General features: G+C 39.3%; 1 protein-coding gene across 1 annotated transcript; it reads right to left on the reverse strand.

Moving 5' to 3' along the window:
- On the reverse strand, window positions 1–25,085 carry TANGO2 (transport and golgi organization 2 homolog). The gene is made up of 9 exons (XM_040081026.2): window positions 25,033–25,085; window positions 19,731–19,852; window positions 15,639–15,727; window positions 15,354–15,473; window positions 14,239–14,353; window positions 7,339–7,409; window positions 5,844–5,997; window positions 4,046–4,150; window positions 1–2,283 (listed from the first exon to the last, which is right to left on the reverse strand). Exons 2-9 carry the CDS (start codon window positions 19,784–19,786, stop codon window positions 2,163–2,165), a joined length of 831 nt encoding a protein of 276 aa, XP_039936960.1. The 5' UTR covers window positions 19,787–19,852; window positions 25,033–25,085; the 3' UTR covers window positions 1–2,162.
- Window positions 25,086–26,074: the final 989 nt, after the last annotated feature.

A 26,074-nucleotide genomic window follows, 5' to 3' on the forward strand; every position in this document is an offset into this window, starting at 1 on the left:
TGGGCTCTTTCCTATTTATTTTGTCAGAAAAAGCAAGTCCCAGATTTAGAATTTTGATTCAAGCATATCAGGATTATGATTATAATCCATATTTATCTCTAAGCTCTGATTCGCCTTTCTTTGCCTATAAAAACTAATAATAGATTTTCATTATTACAGGACTGCTATAAAAACCAAAGTTTATAAATACTTTTAGCATGATACTGCATGCAAGTATTCTGCTTGCCTTTATGATAATGTCTTCAAAGAGAATGTCATGTTTAAATACCCACTATTTGTAAGTGGATATAAAAAAGTTGGCTATGCAAACTCTCAGAACAAGCTATCGAGGCAGAACTTTGTTTCTAGGTATGGATGTGTCAAACTCAAATTTAAGACAACTTTAGCTACTTCTTTGCATCTAAAAATAACAGTTAACATTTTTATCCATACAAATACAGGGTTTAAGAAGTCATCAAAAATTAAAAAGGGCTAACCATTTCCTGCAGCTCAGGACAGTCTGGAAGATTTTGAGTTCTAAAGCAACACAACTGTTGACTGTCTTGCAATCAAGGTGGTCAAAAAATCAATTATACAGAACTGACTCCACAGCCTGTGACTAGTCATGTAAGCAGTCCTGGTTATCTAGAAGCTATTTAAATATGCAAATCTGAAGAAGAGATTTGACTAAATGCTGCTTCAGCATCTCCTGACAATCACAAATCTGGAAATGGCCTTTCACAGTGCTTCACCTCAATGGAAAAGTCTCATTTACTGCTGCCTCCATCACACACACACACACACACACACACACACACACACACACACACACACACACACACACACACGAGAATGCCCAAACACAAATGCCCAGCTTGAGTACAGAAACACAGCTGCACATCTTCCAAAGAGTATCAAAAATGTGTCTACTTTGCAATTATTAATTAAAATCAGAGGCTTGTGAAAATACAGTCAGAATACCTAAAGGAAAAAACAGTGGTGATCCACTACTAACTTAATATTCAGTATTCAAAATAAGTCAAAACAGAACACCAACAGAAACAAAGATAGCTTAGGGTTTTCAAATATCCTGATATTAGCTAGAATCTTCCATTACCTACACTGGCACTGAATAATTGAAAAAGCACGCATTTAAATAGCTTTTTAATTCACAGGTGTTAGAACATAGGAAGTACCTTTTAATACCCAACCTTTTCACCAATATAAGACTGCAACAGTGTCACCTTACAACACATAGCTATTTTTACTAAAAATCTATGAGCAGTCACTCCAGGCTGTAACATATTATACCAATAAAGAAATGAATCCAAGATTTTTTATGTACAAAGCAGCCAATATATGAAAACCTCATCTTCTGTTTGCAAACAGGTACCTATTCCTTACCTGCTTGCTGGGGAAGAAAATAATAAAAACAATATTGCTACTTAGACTATCAGGAAACAGGATGTCACAGCACAAATAGTTTTATTCAGGTCAAAGAGAAGCAAGTCTGCTCCCATGGCTCTTTCAGTAAAAGTGAACAGAGAATGAACTAAATTCCCTACCTTGATTCTCAGATAAAGTTCTAGAAATAAGATCTATTGCTGTACTATCTATACAAAAACCAATTTAAAGAACTCTCTGCCCTCCCCAGGCAGAACATTGCACCATAGCACTAAAAAGCTTAAATGAGACTAAAGCACTTAATACTACCAGGATAAGATACATTCATTTAATGCACATTGGCATCAGCTGTACAATCTTAACAGCATGTGTTGAACATAAAGCAAAGTTTGGTAAAACCTTCATATAGAACAATAAAAGCAGCAAATATCTCCCCACTATTAGAACTAAAACCAAGTTTACTTATAACATCTTTAAAAAAATCCACACCCACAAAAAAGCAATGACTTTGTCTTGGACAAAGATGGCCTTGCCCTGAAAGGGGGGGCGATATTAAATAAAATATTTCTGATTGTAAGTGGCTACTTCATGTAAAAACAGCATCTTCATCTGGTTTTCTCCAAAGCATTTGTGAGCTTGATAGGGTATGCTATCAGTTTATTTAAACTTTTGCTTTCCTTGCTATTTTTAGCTTGTGGAGGCTGGCACAAAACATTTACTAGAGCTTAATGGCTTGTTCTCTCATTGCTATTATTACCAACCATTCATGTGGAAAGTTGTTAGCTGTGCAGTTTGAATTCATAGGTGCTTGTTTTCCACTGGTTGACATCAGCATTGATCATGTTGCGCTCGGTGAAAGTTACGTGTCCCTCGGCATCGATGAGCACGACCGTGTTTGTCCTGCAACAGCACAACAGCACAAGGTTACACCTGGGCTCCACTATTAAAACTTCCAGGCTGCCATCCCTCATTCCCAAATGTTGTAACCTTTTTTTTTTTTTAATCCTGAGCACATCATCATCACATGAGCAGGGCAGAAATCATCCTGGCAAGTTCAAATGGGCATTTTCAGTCACTTCTGTCACTCCACTGCCTTGATTCCCTGCTGCACTTGCAGCAGCTGACACACAAATCTGCTTATTGCAGAGAGTATGACAAAAGCTTAAACTCAATGCAAAGTGCTCCACTCAGAAAGAAGTAACATAAAACTAAGTTTTCCTTCACAGCCTATATGTACCCCTAAGGATTATTCGTATCAACTGTACTCTCTTCATTCCTCCTTCAAATCAACTGTCCATTGAGATTTAAACATTGTTAATCATTATCACAGAACACTGATACGTGATCACAGAAAAAGGTTTCTCCCTCTAGGAACCTTCCAAATAGGAAATATGTTTTCACTGAAAAGCAGATGCCAGTTGTGCATCTATTCCACTTTGCCTTGGGTAAGCTGTCATTTCTCTGTGGGCACTGCAGTACCCTTCCACTGAGGGATGACTGACAGTAGGAATTTTCCACCATCCTGATCTGGTGGCCTTTCCCAAGTCACTTCACAGTTGTTCACTCATATAAAAAAAGCATTTAATTTCCTCTGAAGAATATGTGAGGCCCAGTTAACAACCTCTATTCACTAAGCCCTGTTGCTAAGGGAAAGGTAAGTGTGAGCATACAATTATAGCAGTAGGGAGACTTGAAATGTGTGCTAATTCAGCAGTAGAAGGTCAGTATTTCTATCAAGTTATCCTTGTTTCCTCTGAAATGGCTCCAATCTGTGAAGCAAGGGAAGGAAAGGTGCTTTGTTACCATGTTAAGATTTCATTATCCTATATTTAAAATGTTCTTCTAATTCATTAAAAAAAACCACTGTAAATACTGAGTATCTCTCTCAGAATACCAACTTAAAATGCCTACAGCAGTGAGCACTCTCTGCTTCTCAACTCCCATCTCTACAGAGGAAATACTATGGCAGACCTTGTCACCAATCTGACAAAATCATTGGCAGACTTTTAGAGTAGCAATTCCCTACCAGCAGCAACAGGGTTCACCAATTTTGGCCCATTGAAGAGTAAATGAAGATTTGCATTTCATTATTCTCTTCTTCTTACAGCTTTGGCGGAACAGTCAGAGCAGAGTGAGAACATCTCAGTAAAAACAGCAGCAGCAGTTAGGGAAGAAGTGGAAATACAGGTTCTTCTGAACAAGAGCGATAGGTTTTTAATGTATGAAAATGGCAGATCTGTTTTACAACACAATGTCTAAGGAAAACTCTGATTTAGCAGTGCAGATGACATGATTCCTGCTCATGAAGGAGAAATGTGTTCTGTAGTATCTCTGGTAAGAGCAAAGTTAGAGGTGCTCAGATCTGCTGCTGCACTGGGGAAGCAGGAGAACTGTATTATCTTATCTGGGACAAGTTAAAGCTGTGCTGTGCTCTCCATCAAAGATGAACCACAGTGTGAGCTTCAAATGCTCTTCATCAGCAAATCCCAGACACTCAAATACTGACCAAGGAAATACATTATTGAATTATACTAGACTATATCTGGAAAAAAAAAAAAAAAAAAAAAAGCAGCCACTGTAGAATTTAAACTCACAATAGCACAATTTTGATTTGAGATATGCTTTCATCCAGTACACATATATTTCTAGCTGATTTTTTTACCTTGTTCCATAATTTGGACAACGAACACACAAAGCTGCATACTTGTTCAATATAGGACGGATATAATCCTTCCCTTGGTCTTCAATTGCAGGGTCTGGCAGTTGACTGAAAAAAAGTAGGAAAATAGTTAAAAAGAAAGAAAAAAATTCTCCAATATTAACCCATTCATCCCTCCTGAACTGGAAGGAGTTCCAGGACATGCCTGAGATAACAGTCAAAGGCAGGGATGAAGCAGAAGAGAGGGGGAAATGGACAACAACCTATCAGGAAGGAATGGAATGCTATGCTAAAACCAACCACTGTACCCATTAAATTCCTGTGATGTGCACACACAAAAAGATCACAAAGTAATAAGAAACAGGTATTTTAAGAAAGTTCAAAGTGAGTGCATGCCCACATCTTTGTATTTCTTATGAACAGAACATTTCATCTTGAAGTGTGATCTGGAAAGATTACAGGCTTAGTTTTAAATATTGCTTTTTGTAAGTAAATATTTCCCTTTTATATTCAGATGAGATCAAATGGAATTACTGAACATTAAGGAAAGATCATTTGACTATATTGCGTCTTACACCTTTGTCTTTTTACTAGTAAAAAGTATAAAGTCTAACAATTTTTTTAAAAATCCCTTGTTGTGACAGCAGATGAAAAAAGCTATTAAGATAGCTTAGCAGACTCCCTAATTCCTACTCATTGCTCAGATGTCTGAGTTCTTAAATAAAACTTTATTTTGAACCACTGAAAAATGCCACTTTCATGACTGCTGGCATTAAAATTTGCTGTTGCATTTGGGAAATTTGATCTACATACCAGAAACAACTTTGCTTCAACTCTAATCACTTCCCAGACAGATAAAAATCAAGCTAAACATAAAAGTTACCAGATAGTGAGCAAAGGTATGAATTCAGAGCACAGCATCTCCTGTACCCTACATCATGTCTGCACACTGAAGTGGCATCAACTTCCTTTCCTTCTGAACATCCAGCTGATGGGCCCAGGTTCACTGTGCAATCACCTGTGAGCGCAGGAACCTTCCTCACATCTCAGACTCATCTCTTGAGGACTTACTTGAGTGGAACTTCCTTGACTGACTTCCTGCAGCTGAATTGTACAAATACTTCCTCATCTCCTTCCCCCACTTAGCCTGGAACAACTGCACGTTTGAGGTTGCTTCTCCACCCTCTGTCTACACTCTGTGCAGCAATACGGAACAGTAAAAGCTGCTCACACAAACCTGCTCACCCCCTGTGAGGGTGCTGAGGCCCTGGCACAGGCTGCCCAGAGAAGCTGTGGATGCCCCACCCCTGGAAGTGCTCAAGGCCAGGCTGGATGGGTCTCTGAGCAACCTGAGCTAGTGGACAGTGTCCCTGTCCATGACAGAGGCTGGCACCAGAAGATCTTTAAGGTCCCTTCCCACCCAAATTATTTCATGAACTATGTAAACAAGTGCTTTCTCTAAGTGCAGTAACCAAACCTACCTGAGCCTCCAAAAAGCTGACAGCAAGCAGCTTGCACATCCCTAGTCATGCACTCATTGCCCTTACCAAGAGAAGTGCAATCTTTCAAAAAAAAAGGGCACAGAGAAACCAGCACACAGCTGATGAGTTCTAAGATTGCAGTAGTCTAATTGTGTCTCCTGCTTAAAAATCAGTACTGTTGAAAGTCAGGCTCTGTGAGAACACTACTTTCAATTAGTATCAAGGAAAAAAGCTTTTTTTCTTTCAGAACACTTTCTATGTGCATTTTTTTAAATGGGTCATGTTGTGTTTTGAGTAAAATCCAGCTATCATGTTCTTACGGCTCTTGATTATTCATCACTGTCAGAAGCTCCTGCACCAAATCTTCCTTGGTAAGGTCTTCACTTCTCTTGACCACTTCTGTGAAAAGCTGCTTCCCATATTGAACCTTCTTCCATGGTGTATCCAACAAAGAATTACTCAATCCATATATTCCTACACATACACACACACAAAAAAAGCCCAATTTAACTGGAAAGTGCATTCTGGTGATTTCAATTGTCATTACAGATTTTAAAAAAGTTAATAAAGTGTAAGTGATTCCCCAGCCAATCTTTACCTGCAGGTGTGCCATAAACACACAAGCCCCATTCCTGAACAGAATACAGCAGGCTCCCATCTTATGCTGGGCTGTGCTTAAGCACTCCCCTGGGCTCAGTACTGGGTTTCAGTTGTACTCTAGTCCATACCTACAGCAGTTAGTTTAAATTTCTCGTTTGCTAAACCATGAAGGCACAACAGAATTTTGTAATTTCTGCAATCTAGTCTTATCCAGTTTAGTGATATTAATCCTAAGTTATCTTTGCCTCTGATTTTACTTTTGAAAAACACTGCAAAGCAACACTGGATGACAAGAAAGACCTTCCTCTTTAGAGGCACCCTTTCACCACAATCCAGACAAGAGAGATTCCCAGACATCCTCCCTTCCTAAAGGCAGCCATGTACACAGGAGTCTGTTGCCTGAGCACAGAGACCAGAACTACCTTTGGTACAGTCTGCAGATACCCAAAATTTGTGACTCAATTTCTCATTACAACAGGGCCAGATTTTAAATTTAAAAAAAAATGTCTGCATTAAAACCTGTTTTATGTTTGTAGCTGTACAAAATCTAGTAGTTGTTTCCAAAAATTTATGCTGTAATTGCTACAATAACAATTTGCCTATAGGCAGCCACATTTTGACCATTAATCTAAGCTGGCAAAGTAAGGCTCTGCCATCAACTGTCACCAACCAGCTACACTGCTCAGAGCCTTCCACATGTCCTGGTTCCATTTAAATTGCCTTTCTGATGGTGAACTCTGGAGCACTGTTCTCTCTAGCGAGCTAGCAAAGAACTAGATTTGAAATATTTCAGAATCAATCCTCCTGATAGGAAAGATTTTATTTTTTTTTAAAGCAAAGTCTGTCCCTGGGGAAGCAGAGTCATACTGTGACCTTCAAAGTCCTGGGTAAGGGGAGTTAGGGTCAGATCCCTCGAAAATTCCATTTCTCAAGACAGACTTCTGTCCTCCCATAGTTACCTAAGCAGTATTCCACTAATTGCACTGCAGGTGGGTACACTAACATGGATAGAATTTTTTAATGAACTATTGATTCTTTACTGAAAGTTATTTACAAAAACCTAAATGAATTCAAGGATATTTAATAGTATTTTCTTTGAAAGAATGCAAAGAAAAAGTCAGTCAGCAAAGACAATGCTTAAGTAGCTAAATTACTAGAAAAATACACAGCTACATAAGAAAAAGTAATACTCAGACTTTTCTGAAGAAAACCTACCAGCATTTAGGAAAACAGGTTCTGGATCTCCTCTGTTTCCATAGTAGCAAATTACATCTCCTTTGGTGGTACTGAAAAATATAAATATAAATTTCTCCTTGAAAAGCCATCAGCTTCTATATTTGATTATGCTTTAATTTCATGCAATCTCTGAGCACAGTAAGATGCTTCTCCCACTGTTACTCCTATGATACCAGACATTGATGAGTTTTATTACTTTCCTCCTCTCAGAACACTGTATTAGCTGCACCACTATCAAGAAGTACCATTATCATTTTTAAACACAACAGCAATAAAATTCAGTAAAACCCCGTAACTTCTGCACGGAAGTAGCCAGGTGCAATGACAAAAACCTGGTTTTCGTTAACTGGAGATTTAGCTGCCTGGGAGAAGGGGGCAGATGAAAACAAAGGAATTGTCCATCACAGCAAGTACCCTTTCCCTCATCACCTCTTTTGAATCCTTCCTGCATTCTAAGCCCCTAACTGCTGCTGGCCACTGATGGCAGAAGTGCATTTTAGGCCCACTTCCAGCAATGCTGCAGGGCACAGTTGGGTCCTTTGTGCATTTCTTGGCTGTTTTCAGATCACTGTAGTCACTGAATCTCTCTCTAATTGTAGGCACTGGCTGCAGCACTTGCTTTCTCTTGTGCACACAGCGCAGGGAGGGTCTTGCACAAGGTTCAGAAACAGCTTCCAACACTGCAAACAACTCTTATTTGACAGAGATGGTATCAGCATATCCAAACAGCAGGGATTTAAACAGTCACACTGATACTGACAACAGAAACACCAAACCAACTGATAAGGGGAAAAAAAATAGAAAGAAAGTCATCAATAAGCCTTGTGTGTCCTGTGGGAGATGGTTTGCCATTAGATGGCTCACTCTCAACATCGCTCAATCAGCTGACATGGAATAGTGATTCCTCAGATCACTTCCAGTTGGTGTTGGTTTTTTTGTGGTGTTTTTGTTGTTGTTGTTTTTTAATTTGCCAGAATACAGCAATAAGATCTAATTCTGTATTTCCCCCTAGTGATTTACTTGCTCACAGTTACCAACAAACATACTCTGACCATAGTTCAGTTTTGAATTTGTCTCCCAAGCTCCTGCTCCTCAGAAAGCAGGCTTTTCAAATTAAAAAAAAACAAACCGAAAAAACCCAAACCCAAACAAACAAAAAAACCAAACCCAAAAGTTGCAGTTAAGATTGAATTTGCATTAAGTAGCATAAAACATAATGCAGGAGAGAAGCCATTTCCAACTCCTCATTTTTTCCTAAGACATAAAGGAGTGTCTCTGCACTGATGCAAATCAGAGTATATAGAATGCAATCTCATTAATGATGTACTGGAACTTAAATTGCTCTGCATAACTTAGCATCCGCTACTCAAACCTTAATAACAAGCAAAACAGTCTTGATTTAGCTGTTTATATTCTTCTTGAAAAGCCATTATGAAAGACATTCTACAGTGTCCTTTGCAAGATAGTCAAGTGAAGAAGGAAATATTAATTAATTATAGAAGTCAGAAGATTCAAGAAGAAGAATACAAAAAAAAGCCCACATAAAGCAAAAATAGAACTGCCTTGCTCCATGCATTACTCTTCCTCCTCTCAAACCCATAAGAGCTTTCTGATACCACACAGAAAGATGATCAAGTTTTTCAACACAGGCCGAAGACAGCAGTTATAGCAGGCATACTGTATACTCTATTTTTATTGTTAAATATCATATAATATCTCAGTTACTCAATTCACAATTCATCAGCTATTAAAAGAAATGTGTAATGTTTCTGAACTTTCCTCTAGTGGCTAAAAATACATTTATTTTCCGTATCTTTTTCTTCTCATCGTTAAGACCCTTGTTCAAATTTACTTATGTTTACGTCAAGACCTGAACTCTCCACAGACAACAGCCCACCTTAGGTTTTTTTAGTTAAGGCATCAGAAATCACACAAACTATTGTATTGGTGCATCAACTACTCTCTTTTCAAATACCTGCCGTGGAAGGTCTGCGAAGAGAAAAGATCAGAGCAATTGTTACAAGCTGAAGTCCCACAAGACAGAGTTAGCTGGAAAGGAGGACAAATGGCCCAAGGAAGCCCTGGAACACAGCTGTAACACAAGGCCTGTCATAGATGAGACTGCATGGTGAGTAAGTGGCACTGCTGACTTCCTTTAGAATGGCTTTTTACATGAGAGAATATAATCCTCTAGCATCTCTTCCAAGATTTCTGTCACTGACAAATTTAGTAACAAGATTCCCTGGAGTTTATTAAGAAGACAGGGAATACATACAAACTGCTGGGTCACTAATTCAGGACATCTGTTTTTTATGGGATGCACACTCCCCCAGATGAGTGTTTTCACTTACCTCCACTTCAGCACTGCCGCTGCCTTCTGTCAAGACTAAAGCCTCTCAAGAGACTTCTGAAATGGGGATACTTTCAAAATTTAGTTCACTGTGCCAGTCTGCTACTCTTTCTTTTATCAGTTGGCTCTGCCTATTCCCTTCCTACTGTTTACAGGTACTCAGTACTGAACATCAAAGCAGAAGCCAAGATGAAAAAAATCACTGTAAGCTTGATCACAGCAATAGCCTCAAAACCCTGGCCCGTACTCAAGATTCTCTTCCCTCACAGCCTTACAAGTATAAATATCAATTTCACTGCAGGAGAAATAAAGGCATAATTAAAGTGATGACAATAGGACCCAAAAGACGTATTTTTAAATCCCAGCCATAGCTGACAGCAGAAAGAAACTAAAATTATGCTCTCAGATTCATCATTCTGTCAAAAAATGTAAGCAATAATAAATGTTCCAGGAAATATTCTAGGCAGCACAAATCTCAGTAGTAAAAGAAGCTTCACAGCAACATGAAAGCCATACAGAGTTTGCCACAATCACTTCTTAATGCTCATGAAACATAAGCAATGTCCTTCTGCACTCCTGCCCTGCTTCAACTGCAAGGTGGCTCCAAGTCATGTCCAACAAAAACACAGAATGAAAGAAAAAGGAAAAAAGTAGTGAGGCAGTAAAGTTGTACAGAGTGTGTTTATCACCAAGCAATCACTCCCCTGGGCACTGAGCTCTACTCTGCTACAGACAAGGACATTGGATTGTTTTATGAATAATCTGGGCATGTATTTTTTCTGCAAGGTCAAAAGATGAAACTGGAAGCAACACTGAAATGCTATACAACGTTGAAATGTTGTACAGTAGTTTCCTAGTTTCCAGTAAGTAGTATGGTTCATAGATTCATTTTCTTTTCTTCAATGTTCATGATCTAATCAGATAACTCTCTGTTCTGAAGCTAAAAACAAGCAAACACCAAACCACCAACTATAAAACCCAAACATGTACCACCTACCCTCAAATAAAATGGCAAAAAGAATTCTGCCAGATACTCACAGCATACAAAGTCTGCCATAAAACACGACTCTGATTTTGCTGTCAGTGTCTAAACATCTCTTTGGCACTGTCCTGATATTTTGGGCCAGGCAGAAGCCAACACCAGAGGAAAGAGATAAAATAAAAGAAGTTTTTCAGAAGCATTTTCCTTTCTTTTGACATTAGACTGTCCACCCATCCACTGGAAATGACTAAAGATCTATGCAGAAACACCTCATTTTTCATGAGGGAGCCACAAGAAGCAAGACAGGTGTACTCTGCAAAAGGTGATACTGAATTAGGAAGTGCACAAGAAGAAAAGGAAATGAGCTAACAGAGCAATCCCAGGCACCTGACCATCCATGCTCTTTTCACACCAACACTCTGACCCTATCTCACTCTGAAAATCCAGTCTCTGGAGAGCACTCAAATCCTTCCCACCCAGCCAGGTCATGGTAACCATGCTAAGCGAGAGCCTGCAGGTGATGGTGCAGTTTACTACATTTTCCCTGCAGGGATTGAAAACTGGCTCGACAGGGGAGAGCAGAAAAGCCAAATGCCAAAAGGCATTTTCCTGCAATCCCCTCAGCTGCCTTGTTTGCAAGGGACAATTTGCCTATTCAATTCACTCCTGGGACACAGGGATCTTACTGCACATGAACTGCACGGGTTCTAACTGACAGCCTGTCAGAGGCTCTACACTTGCTGGGTGGGAGACAAGAACCTGCCAATCTGTCCTTCAGGGCCCTCAGTATTACACACTTGGATTACACACTTGGCAGTAAGGAACACAAGTGAGATGCTGCCACAACAGCCCTGACACAAGGCTGAGATACCCATGAAAGCCTAAGTAGGTGCAGCAGTAGATTTGTTGGACATAAACACAAGGTTCCCCAGGCCAGGAAAGATGTTCTAATCATCAACAAAAGCAGCTCACTGCATTCAGGTATTATCACAAATGGAGAAAGAAGGAAAACCCCTTTGAATATCAGCAGGTGTTTACTTAGAGAGCAGTCCAGCCTCTGATAATCTTTCTCCTTTCTAACCAGACCTACAGACAGTCAAAATGAGAGGAGTGGCAATGCTGCCTTCCTAGAAGCCAATTTTGCAGCTGCACAAGATTCCAAACAGACACTGTTTGTTACATGCTTTAATTCAACATAAAACTATGTTTAGCAGAATTGAATAAATATTCATGACTCCCATACTCAGCAGGTACACCGAAGATGATAAACTGAAAATCAGAAAAATAAAAGTACTGAGTAATTTTCTTAAAACAAGAAATCAATAGTGTTTAAAGTGACATAAAGAGATGCAACAGCGTAAATAGATTATTACACTAAAAGTGTCAAAACCCATGCATGCTAAAATAAGAGTCACACCAAGCTGTGGAAACAAATAATGAGATTTTACAACCTGTACAGTAGTTTCCAGCTCCCCTTCTTGTATTATGGCACCTGTCATTTAGCATATTGTCATCATAATCACACAGAGAGAAGATAAAATTTCTTTTTCTGAAATGCGTACCTGAAGATTCAAACACTGTAAATCTCTCTAAACATGTTGCTTACACTCAGCAGGATCATGTGCTCAGGTAGACCCCTTTCTACCAGTGCTTCATTTACACTCTCAATCTGAGTTTCCCCTCCATTTCACACACTCTAACAGAGCCAATCACTATTTGTTACACAAAGGAAAAACATGTTAAGAATAGTCCTCAATCTTTGTTTTGAACAGTAACATGGCCCAACAAAATAGCATCAACTACAATAACATTTTCTATTTACACAGAGAAGTAGCTCCCATACATATACCACATTTCTCTTTGGAGTAATTCTAATTTCTAAAATTACAGGTTTACAAATCTTATTGAAATTGCTCTGCATCATTAGCTTGCCAAGAATTTCATTTCATCAGGGTATCCAAGGCTAAGGACATGTCAAAATGGAGAAGTTAATCAACACACACAGCTTTTAGAGTGCTATTCAACAAGGAATTATGACCTGTATCACCACAGAAAGACTATTCAATGGAGCATACAGCTCTCTATCAGCCCAGCATGGAGGAATAAACAAACAAAACCAACACAGGAATGATTGCCTTAAATAACATCAATCAACAACTTTAATATCGTCATACTAGCAGCCATTATGACTATTCTATTTACCTATATTAAAATGAAGAGAACTGAAACTTACTGCTTGCTAGGTCACACCTTGAATATGATGTTTGCTTGAAAACACCTATTTCTTCTGCTGCTTTTTAAAGATAGCCTTCCAATTTATGCAACCTAGCACACAGCTACATACAGAAGAAAGCTCAAAAAGTCAGATCCTCTGACCATGGAAAAAATTAATTTAAGCAACTGAAAAATTTTGGGAAGTCTCTGGTGAGATGATGAACTTGATAAAGCACAGAATAAAAAGCATCAAACCCTCCAACTGCCGGGCCATCTTCTGGATTGAATCTCTGGAAACATAACTTATATGTTTATTTCTAAGCAGGCACACCAAACAAGATTACACTCGTGGTATCTTCACAGAACTGACTGGTAAGTCTGAGCCACCAGCTGAAGGTGGTCTAATACAGAAAGTGAAAATGTAAACACAACACCAGCTAGTGAGAAGGTGCTAGAAATTATTTCCACCGAAAACAGTAAACTCTCTGACCTCCTGCTTGAAGTGTATTCCCAGAAGCATGCAGAAAAGCTGAGTGGGAAAATGCCCTGCACCATCAGGTTGTCTAATAAGATTAATGCTTCTGCACCAAGTGTGCCAAAGCAGCAGTGTGCTCCTGGCAGTTCAGATGTGCTCCCAGTCATGCAGCGTGCATCCAACTGGGAGCTGACACATGGCCTGGAGATGCCTTAGCCCTGGGTTTCCACTCTTCTCCATCAGGCAGAATGCAAAGGAAAATCAGATGTACTTGTGCATAGACACACGCACAAGCAGTGGAAAGGATTGTGCCAACCACACTGATTATGATCAAGTATCCAACATCCTTTCTCGGCTACAGAAACTTTAAGTTAATGTTTATTTGTCTTGTGCTGATTTTTAATGGCTCAGGAAAATTAATGACACAGACACTCTGACAGGAATAATAGCTTGAAAGCTTTCAGCTGTTCTAAGCCTGCTGCAGCACGTCAACTCTCAGAGAAAAAAGGTGTCTGAGAAATGATGAGCCAAGGCTTTGTTTTCTCAAAATACAAGCCCCAGAGCCTCCAGGATAAAGACTGTCTACAGCCTATCAGGGAGTCACAAGAAGTTTTGTGGGAAGCAATGGTTAGAATACAAGCTAGCCCTCCAGGGTTTTAATGATAAAAAAATAACAAAGGAAAGGAAGACTACAAAAAAATTAGGGCCTTGCATGCCTATGAGGAAAAACCATGAGCTCTAAATTTAGTTTGTGACAGGCTTTCATATTGTTACACTTTGGTGATATGACTTGTATGTACAGCACTGTTATCATCTTTCTCCCTCTGACATTTGAACTGTGATGGTTTGTACACTTACTTCAAGTCAGCTGCTAATAAATTAAATCCATTGTAAAGATGTCCCTCTACTGAAACTTTCTTCAAATAAGTGTAGCTGTCCAGATCTGCAGTCAGGAAGTTTGTTACAAGAGCACCTAAGAAAGAGGAGTACACAGAGCAACTTGTAAGTGCATGCTCACTATTGTGACAGGCCTGGTAAAATAAACAGAAAGATAAAGATTCCTGTTGCCATCAGGCTGTAACAGTGGAAGAAAACCCCAAACCACAAAATCAACCCAAATAATGAACCAACCTTTAAAGGTCTTACATCACTGTCACACGTTCACATTAAGAGCTTGATTTTTACTCTGAAAAACTCAGTTGAAAGCTCTTGGTCAAAAATTCTAAGAATTCACATTTACTAACTACTCTGGACTGGATGCACCTTTCCTCTCCTTCCACCTTGCAAATTCTTTCTTTCTTGTCTTGCTTCATTTCCCTGATATATGACCCTAAAATGAAATACAAATGACAGGGTTCATTTGTTTCTCTGTAAAACATGTTTTGTTATTGCAATATATTCCCAATGTGACTGCATGACAGTCACAAACACATATTTTTACTTTAAAACACCCCAGGGATGTGCTGTTTTGAGCATCCTCTTTGAAAGAGGTTTTCTCCTATTATTTCTGCTCCTCTGTTTTATCAGTGGGGGAGAAGACTCTTTTAGACTGCCTCCACCATAATCCAAGTTGCATTCCTGACACAGGTGTTTGAATACAAATACACACTCAAAAAAGTTGACTGTAATCTAAAACTAGCTCAAATGCTTGGCTAATTTTTCTGCCTGTTAATTAGAATTACTTTCCAGAGGAGATGGTGCTGCTGCATTTCTTGTATGAATGTGATTTCAAGCTCTAGGCACTACATCTTGTTTTACTTATGCCTGCTTGATCAAAAAATCATTATCCAAGTTCCTCACATATGTACTCAAACTCATCAGTTCAAAAATTTTGTTTACAGCACATAAACATTCTATTTGTCCAGAAAGCTGTGTTAAGAAAATTAATATTGTAATCATCACTGTTTTACTGGAATATCAGGGTTTGTTGTTCAATTCCTTTTATGTTTTTTTTAATTTCAACTCCTCCATACCTCTTCCTTTTGCATTTTTATCAATCTTTGGCTGCATATAGTTTGTCAGGGCTGCCATCTTGCCTTTCTTACTGATTCCCAGCCACGTCCCTCCTTGTTTTCCCTCCTCCATATCCAGACCTAATGGAAGAAGTAAGAGTTAGATTATTAAACACATTAAAATTTAAAAACGTTTCAAATTTACAACATGTTTTCCTTAGATGTATAAGGAAGAAGAAAACTTCTTATTAGAAAGGTAACAATTAAATTATACAAAAATCACTCAAAACAGCAAGATATACATACCACTAAGGATCTCATTGCTGCTGTCCCAAAATTCAGCTGATTTGGATGGTCTGTGGTAAAATTCATCCCTATTAGCTGCTAGAATAAGCCTGTAGAACCCAAGAGGAAAAAAAAGACACTATTACTCACAAATTGGAACTTTGCAGTACAGGCAGGAGCAGAATCCAATTTTTTCCAGAGCATTAACTCATTTCAAGCACGAAACCATCCTTTATCTCCCATCTCACCTTTATCGCTCAGTGTAAAGTTCGACTGACATCTGACAGGAGCCTTCTCTTTCACTGTCATGAGACACTCAGCAAGTCCATCTTGTTGAGTGAGTGAGGCAACTGTGTCTTCAAAAAATAATACTTACAACAGAAGACACTGAATTAAGACTGCATAAACAACTTTAAGATTCCTCAGCACAAAGCTACAGCTTAATTAAAGAAAATCATTATTATTTTGAAACTGGTTTTTTAAGTGTTTTTCATTGGCAGAACATCCTCACCTGGGGAGCAGGTTATGGATTTGGCTGATCCAAGTAAAGGTAAAAGGCCACACCCCAGGCAAGGCGTGTGTGGAGGCTCAGGGCAGCAGGTGAGTGCAGCTCCCAAAGTCCTGCTCATCAGTACCCACAACATGACTTGCCTTTATTTCAACTGTGAGACAGTGAACGCTCCCCCTTCTCTCCAGCTATGTTGCTTAATTTAATTTTAATGAAATGCCATCTTTCAAAAACCTGCAGGTTTTTTTTAACCAGTTTTCCATAACCTCAGTATCTTCTTCACTGTCAGTTCCTCCTACCAGCTGCAACTCAATTACATCTGCACAGCAGAAGACGAGTTTGCAACTGGAAACTGAAGACAGACTATACAATTTTAATTCTAATTTTTAGCCACAACACACCAGAATCAATTCCAATGACATCTCATTACTTTGCTCAGCATTCAGATGTACTCACATTTTCTGCAGGTTTCTGAACTTTCTTGCAAATTTATCTCTTCCCTAATACAGTGTTTTAAAAGAGGACTGTGAGCTACAAGTTGCACATTAGAAATACTAAACAAAAAGACTCATAATCAACCACAGAGATACCAGAAAAACCTGACACTTCAATGGCATCCTTTCTGTGAGGTAAGTGCTTAGTATTTTGCCCAACAAAGATAACATCTGTTGGAAAGCAAACTGTATGAACATTTTTATCTTTCCTTTCAAACTTACATAATTTCTCTTCTTCTAGCTGATTCTAGTCTTTGAGCTATACGCTTTCAGCTGGTTTACCAAATTTCTGTCACCTTACTTCAACATAGCCCCATTAGCAGGATGCAGCCTCCTTTCACAGATTTTTATTTAAATGAGTATCTCCACGGTTAAAAAACAGTTTGCCTGAAGTGCACTTCTCATCTCCTGAAGTTTCAATTATACTTTGCCTTCAATAATTCTTGACGTAAAACTACGGTTTGTTTATAGTACCTAAATACTAAAAATAAGCTAAGTCTTTCTTGTGTGATTGAATATTCCCCATCTCAGGTTTAATGCAGATCCCTAAATTTAGCACAAGGATAGTATACAAGAGCATAATAAAAAAAATATCTCTTATCTTTTATGAAACATAATTATAGTGAAAAGGAGCAATATTAAGTGACCCTCATCTTCTAATAAATTGCAAAAAGCCTATTCAGCTATTTTTATAGCTGAAATAATTCAAATGTATTAGGATTTGCATATTAAGATTTATTTTACTATCGAGAGAAATGAAAACATGAGAAATCATTCCATTAAAGCAATTTCCTACAATGCAATTCAGCTCCAGAAAGAGCCTGTGATGATAGCTTTGAAGCTTGAACCATTTATTTGTAAGATGCTCACAGGACTATTCACAAAGATGTAAAGGCAGCATATTACCTCTGACAATAATAATGGACTACAGTAAAGAGCTTGTTGCAGTGCACTAAACTTTACCACAAATAGGCCGAGAGAGAGAAAACAGAACAAGTTGCAAAGGTACAGGCAGATGGATTTATTAGTGTGTCACAAGGGTGAGCTCTTTGCTTCATTAGGTGCTCAAGAAAATTGACCAATATATTGGTCTAGAAGCCAGAGTCTACCTGGATGGAAAATTCTCCCGAGTGTTACAGAGAACATGTTTTAGCTTGGCCATTTTCTTCTAGTCAGTAAACTCAGTCAATGACAAGCTGTCAGTCTTTACAACTTTTAATGCCTATTACTGACACTTTCTTTCAGTTAGAGATGCAAAGCAGAGAACAGTAAGGAAGGTTTAATTGCCTGCTCCATGATGAACAGAGAAATTAGTATCTGCAGGTACAGGAATCCCATTTTGTTTGGGAAAACTTCCAAGACCTCACCATGAAATAAACAGAGCTACAGCACAGCAATGCTTGAACTGTCAAGAAAAATTACACTTAGCAAGGACTTGTTGAGAGATGTCTCACTTGGTCCAATGGCTCTAATACTGCTTGGAATTAGGAGGGTAGGAGGGCTGGGCACCACTCCCAGCTGATACTCAGACCTGAGACTCAGCTCTTCAGAAAGCTGAAGCAAAGGTGAAAAAAAAACATAGGAACTTTAATAAAGAAAGAACTTCAACATTCTCCTGAATAAAGGAAAGCAAAGAGATTTAGTTATGGTGTCTTAAGGAAAAAAAAAAAAAGGACTAAAGTTATGTATCTGATGTTAAAATCTGACACCAAGAACACTGTGGCCTGGCATTTATCACCCAAACAGGCAGCTCAGAGTGATTTATCTCAGGTACAGAGCAAGGCACTGCTTAACAAAAGATACAGAAAAAGTTAAATACAACTCCTGAATTTGGGCCAAACATCTCAAAAGTGTTGTCCTATTCTGACACTGACAGCAAGTTGTTTTCTGATATAAATTAACAATTTCAATCTTGATGCAATTTTTTATAGCAAGCAAACTACTCTAAGTTCTACTTTTAAATATTGATCATGGCAGAAAGTTCACTTGGCAAGCAACTGCAGTTTACATCCAAAGGATTTTCCCAAGAGGCATCAAATTGATGAATCTGTCTTTCGCTAACTACCAACACAAAGCAAGTCAGACCAAATAAATGGATATATTAATTCAGCACCAGTCACATCATAAACAAAATCCCTTTTTAGGCAGGCTCCAGATGCAGAAAGGAATGCACTCTGTGGACAATTGAGGTTTCGGTTCTCGTTTCCTCTCTTTCTATAGAATGGCATCTGCTTCTTAATACAAGAGGAGAGGAAAACAAGTCAGTGAAAGGCACAATTTACTGAGCAGACTGACTCTGATGATTTCTGGATGAATACCAATACTTGTACCCTACAAAATAATATGGAACCTATCTGGTATATATAAATACAGAAAACAATAAAACTTAATAGTCTGAAGTGCTGTCTTTTTACTACATACTCAGTGTACTCAAAGATACTGATGTTGGATCTGAAATTTAAAAATGACAGGCTACAATGAGAGAGAAAATGATTACAGGATGTTTAATATTTTGGAAACTCACTGTATATCATCAAGAAATTCTCATAAACTTACCTAGAAGCCTCCAAGCTTGTTTTTCCTTCAGTTTTTGCCTAAACATTTCATACATGTGACTTAGTTTACTGGCTACAGTTTTAATTGCAAGCAGATGGGGGGGGGGGGGGGGGGGGGTGCGGGGAAGGTTAGGACACTTACTAGAAGTTTCTTGGTTGCAAACTGGAAGCCCTAAACATCCCTATCACACTGAAAGCAGGGGATAGCTACAAGTGTGATGCCCAACAAACAGGATTCACCTTAGCTTAAATAATGAAGTAGAAGGCACTCCAAACACTGGAGTACAATATTTAAAGGACTCCCACAGCCCATGACAGATCACCAGCAGAAGGTCCATGATTACAAAGCCCAAGACTTCAGACAGTCTAAACCCAAAGGGTTTTGTGTAAAAATGCTACAGTAACTTCTCCAATGGGGAAAGCCATGAAGTTAAACAATATAAAAGCACAATTGAACACCTAACACTATTTGAGTTTGTAATTCACACACTGGCTGCAAAAAGGAATTGTGTAAAATATTACAGAAGCAAGTGTGTTTTAACTACAACCATCTCACCTGTATGCATTTTTTGAAACTGGTCGTGGGTCAAATTTGAATAGAAGGATGCACATTGAAGAACTGATGTTTAAATCTTGTTTCTTCCACAAAGGCTCAATGCAAGGTCATTCTGTAATAGCCTAAAATGTAAATAAAGATTATCAATTACACTGCAAATTATAAGCAGAGAAACTTGCTGCAGTGCTGAAGCTTAAGGATTGCAATGTACTAATATCTCACAATACAAATACATGAATACAAGTTCCAAAACAGAATAGTTATAAAGACTGGTTTACTAACCAAATTCTTATGGTAGTTCTTTCAAAGTTATGCCTGGCTAGTTCCGATTTTTAGGGAAAAAACCTGCATCGGGAAAATATTAACAAAGTCTAGAGTGCTACCAACAGAATGAAAAAAAACCTGCTAAGCAATTTTCTGCTCATTACAAATAAAGTACCTTTACTTTTTTTCCTTCTTTTAAGTGAGGTAAAATGCTTCTGTTAGAATAAAGGAGAAAATAAGACTCAAACTGTTGAAAAAGTCAGAAAAAGCCTCATTAAAGATACTCACAGACCTGCAAATAAAGTATAATTTAGGCCAAGCTATTATCAACGCCCAGGAGAAATTATTATTATTTAGCATTGGGTAAAAGATCATGTACAAACAGAAATACACTGGACATCTTGTGTCCAGAGTTTACATTTTGATGAGGAGTTTCCAGCACTTGTGCTATATTTAAAGTTTTGGCTATGCAGATGGAATGACAAATGTGCTTTCCATTTCAAACCAACAAAACAGCTTTCAAATATTTTGTGTTGCCCAATTAACAATTTTCTGGTAATAAAACTGCAGTCTGATCTTTTTGTGCCTGCTCAAACAATTATCGGAGTGTTAGCACCCAATGACACACAACCATTTTTTACTGCTACTGAGAGCTTTTGCCACCAAGGGCTTTCAAGGTAAGTCAAGAGGAGAGGGAGGCAGAATTCAACACCACAACACGAATGCCATCTGAGCAACCCAATGACTTAAAAAGCTTCTGTACAAATAACAGGATTTTTAACAGTACTTTCAAGATATGTAGAAGTGTCTCTCTTGCTCTTTAATTTCTACATAATTTGTCATCAGAGATACCAGGAAATGGATCATCTTGGCTACATTCACATTACCAGAGCTGCAAGTGCAGGATTTATAGAGATTTTTTAAAATTAACAGCTTGCCCTTAGCTGTTGGCTCCTGTTAAGCACAGTTCAGCACTACAACCAGCCTGCTGTTGCTGTCATAGCACAAGTTCAGTCTTGCAACCCAGTATCTTGCAAAGAGACTCTTCTGCTGCAGGACATGAAATAACTCAGAAAAAGGTGCACCACTCCTGACATGCCTGACAAGAAAATTAGTGCACAGGAGCGTGTGTGTGTCTGTATATATATAAATATACCTCAAAGTATTTTAAATTCTGTTCGCTGACAAAAGGAATTGCCCTCCCAAGTTGACTCATAATCTATGAGCTAAGAGCAGCAATAGCAGAGCTATCCCAACTATTTTCTGTTTTACAGGTTGTACAATAAGGCACTGAAAATTGAATTAAATCACACTCTTGGCTTTCTCTGCCTTGATTATCAAGTCAATCCCAAAATAACTGCCTCATAAATTCATCATAAAATGAAGATGTAGTCTTGAATTTTGGATAACTACTGATTTATTAGCCAGGTCTTTAAAAAGACCCATTGCCAGCTATACAGAGAAAATTTAACTACATTTGAGAAGGTGATATGCCCCTTCTCAGACTCCTATTGCTGAATTTTCAATAGACTGCAATCATACTGGACTTGAACTACCAGCACTAGAAGGCTTGGATCTTCTACACACAGACTATTTCAGAAACAACACTCACAGCTCAGAAGAGATCACCTTCAATGGGTTTAGAGGATCTCCTCAACAGCACTACTGTGAGTGTGCTGGGGAATCCTTAAAACTTTTTGGTTTTGGCAAAGTGGAAAGAAGCTCACTTGGTGAAAGCAGGGATACAAAATACAATTTTAATGACAACTATCACTGAGTACTCTTGCTGACTGTGGATACATGGCTACTAGTATTCATCAGGTGCTTTGCCAGATAATTAAATGGATTACTTGACAAAAAATTGTTTGCAGTTAATCACTCATAAGACCACTATTTTAATAAACAGGTTTCAGGCTCCATTAGCTGATTTATTGAGTTCCCTTCAAATAATCAAGTAGGTCCAGCTGTTCATGCAAAATTACTGGCCAGCCTAAAGATTAAACAAAAACTGCCAGTCAGAAAACAGCTGCAAAATAAGTTTGCAATACTCACCACAGTTATCTAGAAGGACAAATATTTTGAACAGTTCAGTATCTTTCTAGAACCCCCAGTCATTATTATTAGATACTACTGCTTTGACAGAACCTTTGTTCACCCCATCAACCCTGCTGGATGTTACTACAGTTCTTTAAGTTACATTTATGCTTTTATTAACTCCAAATATCAGACCAGCATTTTTTATCTCAGGCTCCACCTGCCAGCCTTGAGACAAGCATAAATGTTTATAGGTCCTATATAAACAGTCCAACTTTTTTTTTTTTTAGACAGAAGTGTTTAAGCCAGATAAAACAGAGCTATCCCTTAAAATAGCAGAAACGCTCAACTGGCAAAGGAGGCAAGCAATGTATTTTGGTACCTTCTTTGATCAAAGCTGACATTGCACTTGCAACACCTGTCGTGGATATTACCATTAAATTCTTAAATAGAAGCACACTGTAAGTCAGACTGAAATTTGGACATTCTGAAATTTACGATAATTAACAGAACATGAAGAGAAAAAAACAACCTGAAGAGAGGCTGTCATAGATACGGTAAGTACATAAACATTCAATCAAAAACCCTATGCAGGTGCCACGAGCTCTTACTCACATAAAAGCTGTACTGCAACTACAGGGATGAGACGAGCACATTGCACAGTGCTGGAGCTGAAAAGCAGATGTGCTCCACTCAGCCTCCTCCTCACCCAGCTGAGTCCCCACAGACCAAGGAGAGGAGAAGGTGAAAAAGATTAGGCCAGCACTGACTTCCACTTGCAACTTGATCCTACAGCAACTCCAAAGCTAGATCAAAAGCTGATTTTTGAGCACCATTTCTACAGAAAATGTGTCTTCAGGACCATCCTTAGAGATGCAGGAGGTGCCATAGTTTAGAGTTCAAATAGAAAAGGCTAAGTTGTGGTAAACACTTGCTTTCTGATTTTCTTTTTGAGGAGAATACAAGCCAGAATATACACACTATGCAAAGTGGCAAGGTCTGCAGGAAGGGGGGAGAAATCCTCTGCTCTAGATTGGAGACAGGGAAGACTGCTCTCTGGATAATAAGCTTTTATAAATTCTAGTTTGCTTATTCCTAGTCAATAACACAACAGTTACCAAGCATGACATGATAGCAACATTCTCCTATTTCTGTAATGTTTCTAGTTTGCTGTCCAACTTATGCCTAATACACTCAAACCAGCTTGTCAAGAACCACAAACATCCTGTAATTAAGCGTTCTGCTCCAAATGGCACAACTAATTTGGAAATGACATTGAAGTAACTAACATTCTTGCTCTGTGCTACAGTACTCTGGTAGACAGCACAGTGTGTTGTTTTGCTCATTTGAGGGATCTGTTAAAAGCCTGAGTGGATACACGCCAGCATAAGGTAGCATTTAGAGGGACTTTTCAAGAGACCCAAACACGATAGATTGTCTATGTTCTTTTCATAGTGTTCTACCATCATTTGGTTGATTAGAAGCAATCAGTTCACAATTTGGCATAAAACTATTTTACCCTAAAGAACTCTCAGTAGCAGGTTTTGAAAAATGAAGCCATTTGTTATGTATTTCGTATTCACAAACGAAGCATCATAAATAACATCTGTCAGTTACCACGGTGATCTGAATTACTTCTCAACTGATCCAAAACTATTGTTTAGGTGCAGTCTAAAACACAGCTAAAAAACATTATGCACTGGAATCTGCTAGTTTTATGTACTACAACAATAACTCGTGGTCAGCAGACTACAGAACTATTTTACTGTCTCTTTTGAGTATGTCCAAATGAAACTGAGCCCTAAAGTCCTCAAATGGCCATAGAAGGGCAGTAAAATTAGATGTATTTTCTTGCACTACTTAAATGAGGTGCTTTTTTAATAGCAAACTTTAAAATCATCAAAAATAAGAGATGCTTGATTAGTTCTTAAAAGTAATAATTTTTTTTCCCTCAGAGAAAAGTGTCTCATGGCTGCATTTTTAAAGCATTTTACTGTCATCTTTGCGCTTCCCTTGTGTACCACACACTCTACTGTAGCAGTACTAATAACTAAAGGCGAAGTAGACTAGGTGGATCTAGAATTTGATGACTTCGAGGTTGCTCCCTATGAAGAGCATTTGTAAGTAATCCAGGCTTTGTAACCCTATCAAGGTGAAGAGTCAGTCTTCCCTGCAAGAGACAGCAATGCAAAAGTACAACACTTAGGAAACACAGAAAATAACACATAAGGTGAATGGCACTCCCAAGTTTAACAGGCTAATTTTATTTTCAGCTGCTTAATTTCTCTCTGACTTAGGTCCACTGTACAGCTCCCATGAGGAAGAAATGCCAGTAAACGTAACCTTTCACCACATCATGCTTTAGAAACATTTACAAGAATGGAATAAAACTGCCTTTGCCCCAGTTTCTCAAGAGCGCGAGTTTCTCCTCAGCCAGGGATCTGCAGACCCAAAACCTTTTGCAAGGATTGCTCCTTAGATAAAAGCTGTATTTTTAGCTTGTAAAATCTTCTTCAGGGAGGAACCACCAAAAGACATTATAGTTTTCACCGTCTATCTGTGACTATTTCTTGACCTCAAAGGGTCACCACGTATTACAGCTTAATTAAAAATTTACTTCATTACTCCTGTACACTTATAATTACTCCTGTAAGTGACGCAAGTACCAACCAGCTACCACCCACGCAGGAATGAAATGCCATCGCATAGCCAAGGGAAAACAGGTGTGAACTGACACCTGAAAATATCCCAAGAGGTGCCGCTGGATAAATTTAGGATAAAAAACTTGAGCAAATGGCGCTCAGGGGCAGCACCTTCCTTGGCGGGGAGGGCCGGGGTTGTGGCGGTGGCCAGGAACGGCACATACAGCCCCCCAAACCAGGAGCCCACCGGCTCCCGGCTGCTGGTGGCAGCCGAGGCGCCCTTGGGCTGTGTCCGAGCCCGCCCTGCAGGCACGGTGACCCCCGGCCCCTCAGTCCCTCCCTCCCTCGCCTCCCGCACTCACCCACGGCCGCCGCACCGCGCGTCCCCCGCGCCGCTTCCGGAGGGCGGCCGGGCCGACCAGCACCGCCCCTCCGGGGGCCGGGCCCGGCTGCTCCTCCCGCCGGCACCGACACCGACACCGGCTCCTTCCCTGTGCCTGGGGCCGTGTCCCGCCTGACGACCCTTTCCCCCCGGGGGTGTGTGCGAGGGGCCGGTGCGACACCGCCCGGCATTCTCCAGCGCATTGGGGAGTCGCAGTGCATGAGCTGCTTCTCGGCTGCCTCAGCGCGCTGCCGGCATATCCGGTTTCAAGCTGAGGCGAAAAATTCGGGTAGTAGAAAAATTTATTTTTTCACTCTTAGGGTGGTCAGGCATTGGAACAGATTGCCCAGGGAGGTGGCAGAGCCGCCATCCTTGAAGGTGTTTAAGATCCAGTAATGTGGTTTAGTGGTTTATAGACGTTACAGTGGTAATTAAGTTGGACTTCATGATCTTAAAGGTTTCTTCTCACCTGGCTGATTCTATGATTCTATGAAGGTGTGAAATAATAACATTACATGGCTGATCTGAGCTGCTCAGCGCTCACAGCTCTGAGGACAGACACACCCAGGTGTTTACAGTCTTAGTGGGTTTGGATGTAGCTCCCGAGCCCTCAGAACACGGCCCCTGTGTAGAATGCTGTTCCCCTGACCACCCTCAGCAGAGACCCTGCTACCAGGGAGGCCCCAAAGTCACTGAGCCCTGAGCTCGCAATGGGATGAATTCCAGCCAAGACAGCTTTCCTGAGGATGGAGGAAAACACAAGTGACAACATCAAATTTGCTTTCAGTTATTAGCATGATCAGGACGGATAACCAAACACAGCAATTTTACCTAGATATGCAGATTTGGGTTGGGATTGGATCTGTGTCACCTTTATGTCCTACTGAAATATTACTATTTCATTTTCAAACAAAAATCTCAAACTTTATTTCTGACTTTTTTTTTTTTTTCATGGGTGGCAGTAGAGGGTTTCGGTGGAGCCTGTAAATTACATAATGTTTTAAATTGAAGCCTGTAAGGAA

The sequence above is a fragment of the Hirundo rustica genome, chromosome 17 (genome assembly GCF_015227805.2).
Source record: "Hirundo rustica isolate bHirRus1 chromosome 17, bHirRus1.pri.v3, whole genome shotgun sequence".
Taxonomy (NCBI): Eukaryota; Metazoa; Chordata; class Aves; order Passeriformes; family Hirundinidae; genus Hirundo; species Hirundo rustica.